Source organism: Myotis nattereri (assembly GCF_964212035.1).
Source record: "Myotis nattereri genome assembly, chromosome: 14".
NCBI lineage: Eukaryota > Metazoa > Chordata > Mammalia > Chiroptera > Vespertilionidae > Myotis > Myotis nattereri.
In genome coordinates, this window is record NC_138089.1 from 4,171,729 (window position 1) to 4,189,457 (window position 17,729).

The 17,729-nt window shown below is 42.5% G+C and overlaps 1 protein-coding gene across 1 annotated transcript in view; it reads right to left on the reverse strand.

The window, feature by feature from the left end:
• Positions 1 to 17,729, reverse strand: part of GXYLT2 (glucoside xylosyltransferase 2) — a gene marked incomplete at both ends in the record, with an annotated part of 146,304 nt that overhangs the window by 60,683 nt on the left and 67,892 nt on the right. The window contains 3 exons of the mRNA XM_081106247.1: positions 4,069 to 4,192; positions 4,761 to 5,012; positions 16,537 to 16,668. Of these exons, the coding sequence (XP_080962373.1) occupies positions 4,069 to 4,192; positions 4,761 to 5,012; positions 16,537 to 16,668 (508 nt within the window). The remainder of the gene's footprint in view (positions 1 to 4,068; positions 4,193 to 4,760; positions 5,013 to 16,536; positions 16,669 to 17,729) is intronic.

The window sequence follows — 17,729 nt, forward strand, 5'->3', positions numbered from 1 at the left end:
AGCTGGGAATCAATTCACAGGCTGAGACAGCCAATCAATCAATCTCTCTCTCTTTCTCTCTTTCTCTCTTTTTCTTACTCTAAAAACTTGAATTAGAAAACATAGGAAACAGCATAATTGATTTGGGCTTGTAAGATTGTTCAACACAACCTCAGAGTTGGGCCATGTGCAAATAGAGAATGCTTGTGTGGACGAAAGGGGCCACATGCTAACCTGACAGGTTCAGGGAAGTGCCTGCATGGCGGTCTTGCAGACTCGGAGACCTGAAGTCACCACAAAGGATGGTATGAAATTAAACTTTAACTAAAGCAGTTATGGTGGGCAGTCACCTCCTAGGCCAGGGGTGGGCAAACTTTTTGACTCGAGGGCCACAATGGGTTCTCAAACTGGACTGGAGAGCCGGAACAAAAGCATGGATGGAGTGTTTGTGTGAACTAATATAAATTCAAAGTAAACATCATTACATAAAAGGGTACGGTCTTTTTTTTCAATAGTTTTATTCATTTCAAACGGGCCGAATTCGGCCCGCGGGCCATAGTTTGCCCACGGCTGTCCTAGGCCGGTATCTTCACTGACAAGGTCAACCTTTACCGTAACCGAGCCTCTGCCTTTTTGCCTCTATAATAACATATACTTTGAAATGTCTGGGTAACTTGTAACTTCCCTTTTTTTGGACCCCTTGGGGCACAACCTAATGTGCTGGGTGCCAGGAGAGAGACCACAAATTCCTTCATTGTTATCATGTTAATTGTTCCTGCACCCACCTAAGTATGTGTCTATCATTTTACTTTTTATGCAATCCCAGGGGTCCCCCCCCCCCCCCCGCCTTTGCTTTCTCCCGCCTCTCTAGTCTATCACCAGTGAATTTCATGTAACCCACCTATATCCGTCCCTTCCTTTGATTGCAATGTATAAATACAGATGTAACCCTCCAGTCTCCGGAGCATTATCTCAACTTGTTGAGGTTCTGCTTCCTGGCATATGTCGACAGTTTCGCTCAAATAAACTCACAAAATTTCTTTACAGGTTTCAATGGATTTTACGTTAACACTTCTAAATGGTAAAATAGAATCAGAGGGGCATGGAGAGAAGCAAAATGACAGAGGCCATCAGGGATGAAAAAATCAGCTTTGGCCTTAGCAGCTTCCAGAACTTGTTCTCATAATGACCAGCATGATCCGATCCATGTGCTCCTGGTCTCCCTGCACCCTTGGGGAGTGGAGTTTCTTTTCCTTGCAGCCTCGGGCATTAACCCAAGCACATCTTTCTACAGAGTTCCTTTCGATTCTTGTCATATTTACCTTTCTATGGGATTCTGCTCTTGCACTCAAATTTCCCTGGTTAAGATGTGAGCTCAGTCTTCCACCCCCTGAAGAAGCTGCCTTAGCTCACCTGTCAGGAAACGACCTGTAGACTGACCTACCTGTGTGCCCTCCATGGGCTTCAGCTGTCTCCTCTTGTACCAGCCTGTCGCCCAGCACTGCAATCACCCCCCACCCCCCACCCCAAGGCCTGAATCTAATTACAGCACGAGTTCTAAAACCCCTTTGTAGCTAATGACTTTTAAACACATTATAATAGTGATACCATTGGCTACAGGATATCTATGATAATGATATCTAGATATATGTTCCATTTTGCGTGCATTACTTCAACTGTGGCAACCCAAAGAACCATAGTAATAAGCATGTTTATCTCTGGTGTCAGGGCCAATCTTTCCTCTGTCTCTCCTTGCCAGGGATAGAGGTGAAAAAATCTTCTTTTAAAATGCAGTTTGTTCAAGTTTATAGAAAGTGCTCACAGCCAATAGAAACAAAGAAAAGCCGTTCACTGTGATGGACTGCACTGATTTCAGTTCAAAGACCTCATGTGTGTTTGTTTGTTTAGAAAAATATTTTTATTCATTTCAGAGAGGAAGGAAGAGGGAGGGAGAGATAGAAACATCAATGATGAGAGAGAATTATTGATTGGCTGCCTCCTTAATGCCCCAACTGGGGATTGAGCCCAAAACCCAGGAATTCTACTGGGACCTCCTGATTCATAGATAGTTGCTCAACCACTGAATTACATCGACTGGGTCAAAGACTTCATGTTAAATAAAATTCTTGAATAAAGTATAAAATAGCAGATTAAATGCAGGCAACAGATACCAAAAAAAAAAAAAAAAATCAAGTAGTTACCTAATACTAATCTAAAGCCAGGAAACTTTACTTTATTCTTGTATTCAATGGATCTAAGAGGGGTAGTGAGGAAGGCATTTATTCAGCTGGTTTTCAGCCTAAAAGAAAGACAAGAAGGTAATGGGAAAAAATAAATAAAATAAAATAAAATAAAGGAAAAAATAAAATAAAGACAAGGGGCTCGTCTGTAATCACAAGGTTGCTGTGACTCCCTTTGAGGGTTGTTTACTTCTAGTCACACCCTTGAACAGTCTGCAATAGGCTCAGAGGGTATCTGGGGAGGCAACTTGGCAGATTATTTAAATTCCTCAGTTTAGGAATTCAAACAGATTAAGATTATGGAAGACAGTTTTAGCCACTCAGCAGAAAGGAAAATGCAATATTTAAAAGAACAGAAATAATGCAGCAGAGATATCCACTGTGGGGTATCTGCCCAGCTCTCTCAGATTCCCCTCTCCAAAATCTCCTCCCCAAATACATAGGGCTGGAGCCGAGTGTCCTGGACTCATGCCGTGCTCCCGCGCTCATTAGCTGTCATACGAATCATCTTTCACTCGGTAGTTTTGCCTTTACATTCTCAGGGTTGCTGTGAGGGTTAAAGAAGATAATGCTGAGACCAGCACCTGACATGAGCACATAATCAATGTCAGCCATGGTCCCTCAGCGCCATGCTTGGCCTAACTGGCTGCGCTGGAACCCACAGATCTCTCCCTGAGCTGTGGGTTGGGATCAGTTAGTCTTTACGTGGGGCTGGACCTGCAGCTTGAGACCTCGGTACTTTGCTTTGAGGTCTGAGGAGCAGAGAATGAGTTTTAAAAGAGGAAAAACCAGCCTGAGTGGGAGAAAGTCCAACCTGGTTCCCATCATTTCTCTTTCCTGCTTCAGGTTCTGGCTGAGTCTGCTGGCCTGTCTGCCCTGTTTCCATGGGACAGCAGTTTGGTTTTCTTTTAAAGTGCCCTTTGCATTTAGACTAACTCCAGAGGCCTTTTATTTGCAGTCGAGAATCTTACCCTAGAAAAAAAGATGAAACGTGCTGAACAAGAAAAAGCAGAAGATGCGGACTTGAAAATCCCTGTGATTATCAGAGTGCAATGGGCGGAAATGTCCCAAGTGAATGGCAACATCTTCCCTTTGTCTAATGAATGAGCATTGGGTATCTTTCCCAGAAACTGTGTCCACCTGCTTCTGCCCCCGCCCCCCTTGCATTTGATCCTTTTTGATTCAAAGGTTTTATTCCAGGGTTTTGTTAAAGAAAATAAAGGTACATAGCAGGTGGGTCCAGGGTGATTTGCAACCAGAGGCTGAAGTCTTTAAAAGGAAATGTTGTTAGTTTTAAGTGTCAAAATAAAAACATAGACCAGAAATGTTTGTCTCTCTCCCCCGCTCAACTCCACAATATCATGGATATAACAATACAAAAAGAATTTCCCTCTGCCCCAAATGAAAACGAAAAGGGATTTGGGAACCTGAGTCCTTATTCAGGCTCTTTTACCCTTGAATAAGTCACTTTCCTTTAAGGATCCCAAGAATCCATTCCCTTCAATCCAGACATTGTTCAGGCGAAGAGGGCCTCATGCCTAGATGATAACATTTTCATTTAGTTCAGTGCCTCCCATTAATTTTGACTGTACTTCTCAGAAGAATTGTGCTGGCAAAATATAAGAGAGATTCTCAAAAAATGGATCCAGTGTTGGAGGTTTTATCATTTGGTCTTTGTGTCAGCAGTACAAAGACCCACCTCCAAGAGATCCCAGGGTCCCTTGAGCCAGCTGGGTGGGGAGGGGACGCAGACACAGCTCATGCTCTCAGTATAGACCTGGCTGGAACGTCTCTATGGGGTGAGGTGGGCACACTCCCATACAAATGACATTCTGGAAAAACAACCTACCTGGATTGAAGTAAAAAATAATATTTAATAAATCCTGGTCTCCCCACGTGATGGCATTCTTGTACTTCTGGTATAGAGGGTACAGCATGTCCTCCCAAGCCAACCCTGTTGGAATCATGCTGTTCTGGAAAAGAAGAAACCATCGGAGCAGCTGAAGCAAAGCAAATCCATCTTGTCCACTGAGGAGCCTGCAACCCAGGTACATGCCCTTGACTGGAATCGAGCCCGGACCCTTTGGTCTGCAGGCTGACACTATCCACTGAGCAAAACCGGCTAGGGCTACCTAATTCTTTTTAATAGGAGGATTATTTTTGACTAGTTCCCATTATTTGCTGGGATAAAAAATGAGGCCGTGTACAGCCTTGTACAAATATCTGTGTACTAGGTAAATGTACCCCACGGCGATTCCAAGGACAGTCCCCAAGGGTTTCATGAAGCACTGGATACACTCGGAGTTCAAGCGTGACAGGACTCAGAAATGCAGCGCAATAGTCCTGAAGGGAAACTCCGCGGAAGCTTTAGATTCAATAACCCCCTGGGCTTTTCCTGAGCAGACAAATATCCCACAATTCTCCAAACACCGTTCCCTGGCTCCTCCCATCCTTACTTGTCGATTTCCTAATCAGCACACTGACTGTCCGGAAAAGACAAAATTCCAAATTTTAAACAAGGAAAATAAAGTACTTCCTTACCTTGAACTGGGCACTTCTTATACGAGTTAAATTCATTAGCATGACTCCCGAATTAACTCCTGCGGAGCCATAAAAAGGGTGCTGAGCAAAGCGGCTGTACCAGCCGGTCTGGGGGATCTCATGCTCAGGGGCCATGGCTGCGAGCTGGGTGGAGTTAAACTGCCGCAGGAGCTTCCAGATGTCGTCGACGGGTCTCAGAAAGAGAACGTCAGTGTCCACGTAGAGGAGCGAGTCCACATCCTTTAAAATCACCTTGTGTGTGACAGGGAAGGGGAGGAGGGAGAAAACAAGTCAGGGACAAAGGAAGTGGCCTGATTCCAATAATGCCACCGATTTTCATCAATTAAGGTTGAGTTTTAGAAAGGGTACCACTCTGAGCTCCCATACCTCCATCTCCTGTGACTTGAATGGTAAGTGCCAATCAAGGGGTAAAGACTCAAAGAAGATCTTTATCTAGATTGGTCCCATTTCAGGGCCCAGGATTCTACTTGGTAAAGGCTGAACTTCCAAAGGAACGAAAAGATCAGCAAATTACTGTGGCTCTGTCTTCTTCCCTTCTCCCATAAGGCCATCTGTTTTTCTCTTCTTGGAACAGTTAGGTCTGGCATCACACAACTTGAAGTGGACAGTCTCAAAGCCAGCTCACGCCATGCTTTGGAGTAAGTATTCCGTCTCCGGATCCATTTGTTTCTAGTATTCATGGGTATGGCTCTGCGTCTTTTTGAAATATATTTTGAGCCAAGATTTAGACTTGGGAATAGGCAAACTTTTTCTCTAAAGGGCCAGAGAGTAAATATTTTAGGCTCTTTTGAACCCATGCAACTCTGCCACTGCAGCACGAAAGCATCCATCGACAATGTATAAACAAATGAGTATGGCTGTATTCTAACAAAACCTTATTATTTATTCTAATAACACATTATATGAAATTTGAATTTCATATAATTTCCAAATCTCACAAAATCTTCTTTTGAATTTTCAACATGGGAAATGTAAAAGCCACGCTTGGCTCATAGGCTCTGATTTGTTACCCTCTGTTGCAGGTCATTCAAGCAAAACACTTACTGAGTTCTCCTTTGCTAACTGCATATCTGCCAGAGTTTGCACGAGGGCTCTAGACTACAAAGCTTTCATTAGTAACCGTGTAATCTGCCTGGCTTTGCCCTTGTTCCCCAAATTTAGTGGTAGATTTAACCAAAGAGGGATTTGAATCCTCCTGGACCCCTGGCCCAACATCATCCTAACACCATCACAGCCCTTGTTATAGATAGAATGCCTGTGTCTTTCCAAAATTCATATATGAAAGCCCCAACACTGCCCCCTCCATGTGATGGGCCTTGGAGATGGGACGTGGCAGTCATTAGGATTAGATGAGGCCAGGAGGGCAAAGCCCTCATGACCAGATCGTGACCTTTTAGGAGACAACAGAGATCTAACTGTTCCAAGAAAAAAACTGAGAGAGAAAGAGAAGCGGCCTGAATGGAGGTTGGAAAAAACCGAGCCACAGTAATTTGCTGCTGTTTTCATTCCTTTGAAAGTTCAACCCTTACCAGAGAGCGTGTCCTCTCTCTTCACCGTGTGACAACACAAGAGGAAGGCAGCCTTCTGTAAGCAAAACAGGGGCTCTCCAGAACCCAGCCATGCTGGCACCAGACTTCAGGCTTCCAGGCTCCTGAACCCTGAAAATAAGTTTTGCTCATTAAGCCACCAGTCTGTGCTATGAAGAGCCGTTTGTTACGACAGCTGACAAAGGCAACCCTTCACTGGGACCCCCAATATGGAACCCCGAGGCACAGATGCGGATGCCAGGCCACACAGGCTTCATTCCGGAATAATTTAAAAGCTCACTTGATTAGCCACCAGATTTATCTTTCTCATCGACTTGAGGAATAGATTTTACAAACTAATAAAATGAAAAATAATCATCACCTACCATTTCGTAAAAGATTATGTTGACATCCAGTTTAATAATTCACAATTAGGATAAATGCTTTAATTGAGGACACAAACTTAAAAAACACACCAGCCTTTCTTTTTCCTCTGTTTTTCCAAGGAAAGGGAACCACCTTGCCATGAAGGAGCATTAGTCTGCTGACTATTTTAAAGCACAACTACAGAGTGCTGTCGAGGCAAGGCGGGCTCTACACAAGTACTAGTAAACTCATGTTATAATACTAATTCGGTGTCACATGTAAATACAATTATGAGGTCTTGCATGTGCAAGACACATCCCAAGGACTCAATGTGCTGCCAATTTATTTTATTGAAAAGGAACAATAAAGCACAGAAAAGTCCTCTATTTAAATTCATGTGTCAAAAATGCTAATGATTGCTGGATTTTGGCTGATAAATTATAGAAAGGTCAAGTCAATCCCTAGAATGTGTTTAAGGAAATGAGAGAATGCATGGTGTTCCAGTGAAAAAGCTAATTTTAGAAACTGAATTCGAGAGAAAACTACTCCCACTCATGTGAGACAGTATATATTTGTCATCATGACTGATTAGCCAGTTAGTTCTGAATAAAAATATATAACACTGATGTTTTAATCAATTAAGGGTTATGCAGACATCTGCTCCAAAAATTTAAAGTCAATGGGATTGATTAATTTAATTTTTCTTGGCCTTACATTATTTTTTAAAAATATATTTTATTGATTTTTTACAGAGAGGTTGGGAGAGAGATAGAGAGTTAGAAACATCGATGAGGGAGAAACATGGATCAGCTGCCTCCTGCACACTCCCTACTGGGGATGTACCCGCAACCACGGTACATGCCCTTGACTGGAATCGAACCCAGGACTCTTCAGTCCACAGGCTGACGCTCTATCCACTGAGCCAAACCAGTTAGGGCGTGAGTCCCACATCTTGTTCTTGCTTCATGTATGCCTGCATTTTGTTGGAGAACACTCTCCACTGGTTTCCTGAGTGAAAACTCAGAGGTAAATATTTTGAAACTATACAAATCTAAAAAAAAAAGTCTTCTTTTAAAGTTCCAATATTATATTTATATCAAAAGCAGAATTTCTTTTAACTTTCCTGGATTTAATGAAGCTAACTTATCAAATGTATACATATACATGCATATATATTTATTGTGATAACGCTGATTTATAACTTTATGTAAGTTTCAGGAATGCAACATTACAATTCAACATTGTACTCAACACAAAATTAAACCTAGTTCCCAGCCATTACCATACAATTGACCTCCTTTAGCTATTGCATCCTCCCTCCAGGTCCCCTTCCCCTCTGATAACCACTTATCTGTTGTCTGCCTCTATAAGATTATCTTTTGGATTTTGTTTGTCTTATTTTTGATTTTATATTCTACACTAGAGGCCCGGTGCACAAAATTTGTGCACTGGAGGGGTTCCTCAGTCCAGCCTGTGCCCTGTCACAGTCCGGGACCCCTCACCAGCAGTCGGACATCCCTCTCACAATCTGGGATCCCTCACTCCTTACTGCCCGCCTGCTCACTCCTTACCACTCAGCTTGTTGCTCTTTAGCACTGCAGCGGAGGCGGGAGAAGCTCCCACCACCACCTCAGCGCTCTCCAGCCCGGTTTCTGGCTGAGTGGAGCTCTGTCTGTGGGAGCTCACTGAGCACTGGGGGCAGCTCCTGCATTAAATGTCTGCCCCCTGGTGGTAGGTGTGCATCATTGCAACTGGTCTTTCTGGTCGTTCTGCCATAATGGTCGCTTAGGCTTTTATTATATAGACTAGTGGCCCGGTGCACAAAAATTTGTGCACTCAGGGGGAAGGGAGGGTGCCTCAGCCGGGCCTATGCCCTCTCACAGTCTGGGACCCCTCGGGAGATAATGACCTGCTGGCTTAGGCCTGCTCCCGGGTGGCAGAGGGCAGGCCCAATCCCTAGGTGCAGCCCCTGGTCGGGCTCAGAGCAGGGCCGATTGGGGAGTTGGGGCGCAGCCCCCTGTCATGCACAGAGCAGAGCGGATCGGAAAGTTGCAATGCCACCCTCAGTCACGCTCAGGGTAGGGCCGATTGGGGGATTGGGGCACCGCCCCCTGTCACACTCAATGCAGGGTCGATGGGGAGGTTGCGACGCACCCCCTGTCATGCACAGAGCAGGGCCAATCAGGGGGTTGGGGCGCTGCCCCCTGTCACCACAGAGCAGGGCCCATCAGGGGGGTTGGGGCTCCGTACCCTGTCACACACAGAGCAGGGTCAATCAGGGGGTTGGGGAGCTCCCCCCTGTCATGCACAGAGCAGGGTCGATAGGGGAGTTGGGGCACCACCCCCTGTCACACACAGAGCAGGGCGGATCAGGGGGTTGGGGTGCTGCACCCTGTCACACTCAGGGCAGGGCCAATGGGGAGGTTATGGCTCTACCCCGTCACACACAGAGCAGGGCCCGTGGGGGGCAGTTGGGGCACCGCCCTCTATCATCCACAGACCAGGACCAATCAGGGGGTTGGGGCACTGCCACTGTAACACTCAGGGTAGGGCCGATGGGGAGGTTATGGCTCTACCCCATCACACACAGAGCAGGGCCTGTGGGGGGTTGGGGGGGGTTGCGGTGCCGCACCCTGTCACACACAGAGCAGGGCCGATCAGGGGGTTGGGGCACTGAAGCCTGTCACACACAGAGCCGCAGGGCGATCAGGGGGTAGGGGAGCTCCCCCCTATCAGGCACAGAGCAGGGCTGATCAGGGGGTTGGGGTGCCTTCCCCTCTCATGAACAGAGCAGGGCGGATAGGGAGGTTGTGGCCCTGCCCCCTGTCACACACAGAGCCGCAGGGCGATCAGGGGGTTTGGGCGATGCCCTCTGTTACACTGATCCCGGTGCTGGGAGGCATATTACCCTTTTACTATATAGGATAGAGGTCTGGTGCATGGGTGGGGGCCGGCTCGTTTGCCCTAAAGTGTGTCCTGGATCAGGGTGGGGGTCCCCACTGGGGTGCCTGGCCAGCCTGGATGAGGTGGTGATGGCTGTTTGCAGCTCGTCACACACCCTTTAGGGTGGAGGTCCCCACTGGGGTGCCTGGCCAGTCTGGGTGAAGGGCTGAGGGCTGTTTTCAGGCTGGCAGGTGACTGAAGCTCCCAACTGCTCCTTTTTTTCTTTTTTCTTTTTTATTCTGGGCCAGATTTAGCTCTGAGGCTTGGCTCCAGCTCTTAGGCCTCCACTGCTGAAAGCAGGTATCTGGTTTGTTTGGGTTCTATAATCGAAACACTGTTTCAACTCCAGCTCTGAGATCCTGGCTAGCTGAAATCAGGTTTCTGGGGTTTTGTTTAGCTTCTATATTTGTAACAATGTTTCAAACTGCCAGCTCAGAGGCCGGCAGCAGCAGGCGGGGAATGTTGGAGTCCTCCATCACTGAAGCAAGCAAGCCTCTTGTTCGTTTCAAGCTGCCTGGCTGCCGGCTGCCATCTTGGCTGGCAGTTAATTTGCATATTGCCCTGATTAGCCAATGGGAAGGGTAGTGGAGTTATGGCTAATTACCATGTTTCTCTTTTATTAGATAGGATATGAGTGAAATAATATGGTATTTGTCTTTATCCATCTGACTTATTTCCTCAAGGTCCATCCATGGTGTCCAAATGTCAGGATTTCACCTTTTTATGGCTGAATAGTATTCTATTGTATAAGTGTACCACATACATATACACTTAGGTTGTTTCCATATCTTGGCTATTGTAAATAATGTTGCAATGAACACAGATGTGCATGTACCTTTAGAAATTAGTGTTGAAAATGTTTTTATTCTACCCATTCACTTGATTTGTTGTTGGCTGCATATGGAATTCCAGGTTGGAAATGATGAGTTTTAAAGGCATTTCTCTAGTATTTTAGCAATTTCCCTATTACTATTGAGAAGTCTGAAGCCCCTCTGATTTTTGATCCCTTGGATGTGAATTGAATATGATCTTCTTTTTATTCCTATTGTTCTAATAGTTGTATTTGTTGAACTCCTCTATCGAAATTTTCAGTGCAGTTATATCTTCAGCTCTATGATTTCTGTTTGCTACTTTCTTACATTTTATCTTTGTAGTAAATTTTATTTTGTTGTAAATTTCACTTTGTTCATACATTATTCTCTTGACTTCAGTGACATCTTTATGACTGTAGTTTTGAATTCTTTATCAAATAAAGTACTTACCTCCATTTCATTAAAGTCTATTTTTAGGGGGGTTATTTTTGGAATATATTCTTGGTTTCTTCATTTTTTTTCTTCGTTCCCGTACATCAGATAAAACAGCCATCTCTCCTAGTCTTGAAAAAATAGTTTTATGTAGAAAATGAACCTTTTTGATCAGCCTGGCCCAACCTCCTGGTTATCTCTCAAACATCTGTGATTGTACAAACCACCTTCTTTGCTCTGATTGATTCCAGTAGTTGAGGATGTGCCAAGACCCATTTTTATGTGGGTGTTTTCTTGTGGCCTGATGTGTAGGAGGCCTGCCAGAGTCCATTCATTGTCTTCACTAGCTGAGTTTAGACAGAGACCCCCCAAAAGCTAGTAACCTCTGAAGTCCTAGCAAAGGTCAGGACTGCGCACCACCCAGTTAATCTAGGAACCACCCAGTGAATTTAGGTAATAATAGTTGAAGCATCCCCACCTTAGTTCACTTAATTCCTTAGATACTTGTGTAGATCCTTGTTGATTATTGTTAATCAGATACTCCCGGAAATCTATTGATGAGCTAATCAGATACTTTGTCTATTCCTGGAAATTGTTTGCTGATCTGTGTGTCATTGAAACCTCCTTACCCTAAGGGCTACTCCAGATCAATAAAAGATTGGAATGGCCTGAGCATGGGAGGAAGTCCTTCGGGACTTGCCCGCCTGGTCCCCCAAAATTGCAAAATTATCTCCTGTCTTTTTCTCTCATTTGTTGTGCGGCTCCTCTTTCAGATACCGAACCCTACTCCACGCAGAACGTGGAGGGAGTCTTACTTGACAGAGGCCTCCAGCTAATTTCCAGATTTCTTCAGAGGGAATTCCTCTGTGTGTATCTGCAGGTTTGCTTGTCCATGGGAGGAGGGAAGTTCAGGAGGCTTCTATGTTTCCATCTTGAAAGTTCAAGTCGTTTTGCCTGATGCAGTGGGTCTTTTTTTTTTCTTCATATAATATGATAGTCTTTTGGTGGGTTCCATCAATTTGGGAACTGGTGTCTTCTTAGTTTGGAAAATTTTCTTAAATTACTTTTACTGTTGATTTTTTGTCGATTATGTTCTCTATTCTCTCTTCCCAAAGTCCCTATTTTTTTATCCTCACTCAAGAATACATTTTTATAGATTTTAGAGAGAAAGGAATAGAGAGAGAGAGAGAGAGAGAGAGAGAGAGAGAGAGAGAGAGACATCAATCAGCTGCCTTCTGTACACAACCCAACCTGGGATCAAACCACAACCTAGGCATGTGCCCTGACTGGAAGTCAAACCCACAACCTTTTGACAACACTCCAACCAACCCAGCCATACCCCAAAGTCCTTATTTGTTGAGATGTTGGACTTATCCTCTAACTTTCCGATCATCTTATTGACATTATTGAATTAGTTTTTATTGTTTCTTCTTTTAATTTTACTTTCACAAAGATTTCCTCAGCCTTTTCTTTCAATTATTCTATTGAGTTATTCATTTCTGTTATCATATTTTGAACTTACAAGAATTTATGTTTAATCCTGTTTCATATTTTTTACAGAATCTTGTGTCTTCATATATTATCTTCTTTTATTTCTGAGGGTACTAGTGATAATTTCTTTAGAAGTTTTATTCATTGTATATATATTATTTTCTCTAAGTTGTTTTGACGGCTGTCCTATTAGGGGGATTCTTCAAATTTCTAGTGATTGCTGATTTCTGTTAATATTTAAGAGCTGTTTGTAAAGGAGAAAAGAGAGAAAGAGTGCAAGAAATTGAAAATCTTTTTGAAAAAACTTCCCTAATTTGGTCAAGAAAATAGACATACAATTCCAAGAAGTGCTAAGTCCCTAACAAGAGGAACCCAAAGAGACCTACACCAAGACAATTAAAATGCAAAAGGTTAAAGACAAAGAGAAACCCTTAAAAGCTGTACAAGAGCCCTAACCGGTTTGGCTCAGTGGATAGAGCGTCAGCCTGCGGACTGAAGGGTCCCAGGTTCGTTCCAGTCAAGGGCATGTACTTTGGCTGCGGGCACATCCCCAGTGGGGGGTGTGCAGGAGGCAGCTGATCAATGTTTCTAACTCTCTATCCCTCTCCCTTCCTCTCTGTAAAAAATCAATAATATATATTTTTTAAAAAGCACTACGAGAAAAGCAGTTAGTTGCCTATAAGGACTGTCAGCTGATTTCTCAACAGGAACTTTGCAGGCCGGAAGGGATTGACAAGAAATATTTAAAGTTATGAAAAGCAAGGACCTTACAACCAAGACTATTCTACCCAGCAAAAATCTCATTTAGAATCAAAGGGCATATAAAGAGTTTTCCAGACAAGAAAAGCTAAAGGAGTTCATCACCACCAACCCAGTGTTACATAAATATCAAAGGGTCTTCTTTTAGAAGAAGAAGAAAAAATATTAAAAATATGAACAATAAAATAAATATACATCTATCAACAATTAAATCTAAAAAAAAATAAACAAACAAGCAGAACATAAATGGATTCATAGATACAAAAAACATTTGCCAGATGAGAGAGACGCTGCGGGGATGGATGAAAAAGGTGAAAGAATTTAGAAGTACAAATTGGTTGTTACAGAATAGTCATGGGGATGTAAAGTACAGCATAGGGAATGTAGTCAATAATATTCTAATAATTATATATAGTGTCAGATGGATGTGATATTTATTGGGATGATCAGTTGGTAAGTTATGTAATGTCTAAGCAATGAGGTGTACACCTGAAACATAATAATGTATGTCAACTATAATAGAAAATTTTTTAATTATTAAAAAAAGGAAACTTGCCCTAACCGGTTTGGCTCAGTGGATAGAGAGTCAGCCTGTGGACTGAAGGGTCCCAGGTTCGATTCCAGTCAAGGGCATGTACCTTGGGTGCGGGCACATCCCCAGTAGGGAGTGTGCAGGAGGCATCTGATCAATGTTTCTCAGTGATGCTTCTAACTCTCTATCCCTCTCCCTTCCTCTCTGTAAAAAAAAATCAATAAAATATTTTTTTTAAAAAAAGAAAACTCTTAGGACAAATTTATAGGTCAAGGCTATAAGCAATTGTATCCTGTTTCTCTTGACTATATTCTTCCCTAACTCCTTCCTTGAACATGGATGCTTGTGCTTGAGGCAAGTGCTGAGAGCCAGAAAGACACCAGACATTATTATAATCTTGGAACTTACTGAAACTTGGTTAAAAAAGCCTTTCTCCCTAGGTGAGGCCTGTATAGTGCCTTACCTTAACCTAACTCACATGACCAAGTATCTGCAGACTCTCCAACCGGTGATCTCTGTCATATTTTACATATTTCTAGGATCCCCAGTGGAGTACATTATTGAGGACAGAGGTCTTTGTAATCAAATAAGCACAGTGTGTAATGTAAGACATAAATCCATTATAAACATCTCACTAATTCTTATTACGTGGGGAAAAAGTGATGTGAATTCATGAAACTCAATTATTTCCTTTACTAAAGGAAAAGGAAAAAGTCCTCCAGGATCGATTTAATTAACACTTTTTATTTATTTGTAATTGGCATATTGTTTTAAATACTTTAAGCTTCTGAATTACCTGCAGCTTGGAGGGCTTAATTGAGCTATCTGAAGTTCAGTGTGCACAGTAATGGTCTTGCTCTCAGGGCCATTCTTCACAGAACTAGAAAAGTAAATGTCCATTGATATTTAAGTATTCAGATATCCTGACTTGGTGAGACCTAGATTCCAGTGATTGCACTTGAAAATCTTGAGTTGCAAAGACTTGTACTCTGATCATTCTCATAGTAAAATCTTACCCGAGACAGGGTTTCTTCCACAGGTGTGAGGTAGGTGAGACTCTCTTCAGAAAACGGGTAAGACTGTGCTTCTCAGTCAACTGACCGACCGCCTACGAACGTTTACACTTTAGGGCTTCTGTCTTCTCTGTGCTGCTTTAGCAGCATGCCTGATTTGGTTTTATAGAGATGAATTTCAAGGAAAACATCACCTAAATTTTATTTCAAATTACATCTCTCTGATGTCCAAAAATGTCAAGTTCATAATCTGCTATTATGAGATGACTCAGAAAAGAGAACTGTCCTGTCAATCACAATCTCTATTATTTTTAAGAACCTCTAGTTTCTATTACAAAAGCAGAATGCCAGAACCCATTTGTCATTGAAAATTGAACACTTACTTAGCTGGATGAATGAAAACCATCATGTGGTAGGTTTGTTTTTTTAATTCAAGGTCAGGGAAAAAATGTGTTGCTAATATTTTTTTGGATAGGTTTGAGAGAGAACTTTCCAACAGTAAATTTGGCTATATACAAAATGAAGACAATAAGCAGAAGCCTGACAACTTTTTTCTCATCTTCCTAAATGGTAGTTTTAAAATCACCAACCTAGAGATTTAGTGTCAATCTGAGATTATTTTTTCATACCCCCATTTTAATACATGTAATCCCATCTTACAACAAATATAATCCCATCTGGCCTTGTTCTTCTCACAGGTTCTGTGTAAGAAATGCTAAAAACCCCATCTGCCATTTAGGGTTTCAGACCAACAGATGGTAAGACTTCCCTTTGTGGATGCCTCCCAGGCACCCCAAAATCAAAATATGACTCACATTCATCTCCCCTGTTACCAAAACAGATTTTTCTCTAGACTCTTCCATCTCTAAATATCACCACCATTCACTTAGTAGACTGAACCATAAGAAATGGCCTTTTTTTGTAGGTCATAAATAGCTGAATATTGGCAATTTCAAACAGATCAACCTTTTCAGATCAGAAATCTGGGTGAAATCCCTCTTACCTCACTTCCCTTCAACTCTTACAACAAACCAATCATAAAAACTTATAAATTCTATTTCTCACACAGGTTCTAAATCCATCTCTAAAGCAACCATTATAGCACAAGTCATCATTCATTGACCTCAGCAATCAATGAGATTCATCCAGCTAAGTAAGTGTGCAATGACCAGTGTGTCCTCTTTAAACCACACGTTAGATCATCCCACTTCTATGCTAGAAACCAGTTCACAGCCCCTCTCTGCCTTGCACACAGAGCAGACACTCAGCGGGGCCTTCAGAGCTCACAGCTCTGCCTTTCAGTCCCACCTCACTCTGTTTTCTGGTTATTTTACTCTTTTATTTTCTTACTATGTTCCTTGATAGTCTTGGTTTTGATATAAGTTCAGTAATTTTTCTATTTATTATTTTTAAAATTGAAATTACCTTAAAAATTCAAAATCAAAAGGCTGCACCAAAACTCTGGACCTTTTCTGAATTATTCCCTAGCCTGGCTATATCTAGTGGTAGTTACTATTATAAGAAAAAATAACAATAATCAAAGCTAATATTTACTGAGGGTCAAGCTGACAGAGCAAATTGAGGTGCAGAACAACAGGGGAGCTGTGAGGTTTGCAGAGCTAGTAAATGGTGTGCGTCAGAAAGACCCATCATTCAAAGCATGCTTTGGATGCTCTTAGCCCCTCAATCTTTGGGAAAGACAACCTTTCAAACTCAGGGACCCTCTTTCTACACCATGAAGACTAAGAGCAGTGACTACAGACAGATCCAAGAGACACATTTTTAGCTATAAAATGCCTCTAAATGTGCTCTGGTTAATCCCACTCCATTTCCAGGGACAACTCTCTCTTAAGCGGCACTTCATTGAAACAGAGTTCCTACCGGGAGGAAGAGTCTCTGGGCAGCACAGGGTTTGAACAGCTTCCTCCACTCCTGGGGGTTTCCCACGGAAAATGTGATGGGGTAGATTCTGTGCACAAACTTCTCCGTATACGAGTCAGGCCACTGCTGTAACTGAAAAACATGAAATTCAAGGGGAGGGTGATCAGACCCCCAGAAATATGGAAACCATCTGGAGCTTCTGAATGGTCAGATGGAATGTATTCCAGAAACATACATAAGAAGTCTAACTTTGTCACCACTTTCAATGCTCCCTGAGGAAAGACCATTTCTACTTCCAGAGGTGACAAGGTGACGGGAAACACGTGAACACAGTGAGGACAGTATAAATGGAACAAACTTTCAAGAGGGAAATTGGGAAAGTGCTAAGGACAAATCCTCAAAGACAAAGATACAGAATTTTTACCAAAACCTATTTTGATAGGAAAGAAAAACCACACACACATTTGGGAACAAACTAAATGCTCCTAATTCATTATGATAGAAATATGCAATGGACTACTGTACAGTTAGAATAAAGTAGATCTATATGTGTTGACATGAAAATAATGGTTATGATATTTAGTTAGGTTTTAGGAAAAGCGAGAGAGCAAGATATTGAAAACCTATTTGAAGAAATAATGACAGAAAAATTCCCCTACCTGGTGAAAGAAATAGACTTACAAGTACAGGAAGCAAAAAGGGTCCCAAACAAGAGGAACCCAAAGAGGCCCACACCAAGACATATCATAATTAAAATGCCAAGGGCAAAAGACAAAGAGAGAATCTTAAAAGGAGCAAGAGAAAAGCAGTTAGTTACCTACAAGGAAGTGGCAATACATTTTAATAGTTGAAAAAATAAAATCAACAGTAATATTTTGTGATGTGAAAAATCAGATGAAATTTGGATTCCCGTGTTTATAAATAAAGATCTTATTGAAACACAGCCACACCAATTGTTTACATGCTTCTATGGCTGCTTCCACAGTAAGCAGAGGTGAGTGACTGGAATGTTCAGCCTGCAGAGCCTGAAACAGTTGCCAGCTGGTCTCTCACTGGAAAAGCTGGTCAGGCCCTATTTTAGAAGTAATTCAGTCTAAGTATCAGCTAGACGAGAGAGAATGAAGAATCTGATCCTATTTCTGATGTTAACATAAAAAAAGAAAAATAACTAAATACACCAGAACTGTTGTCCC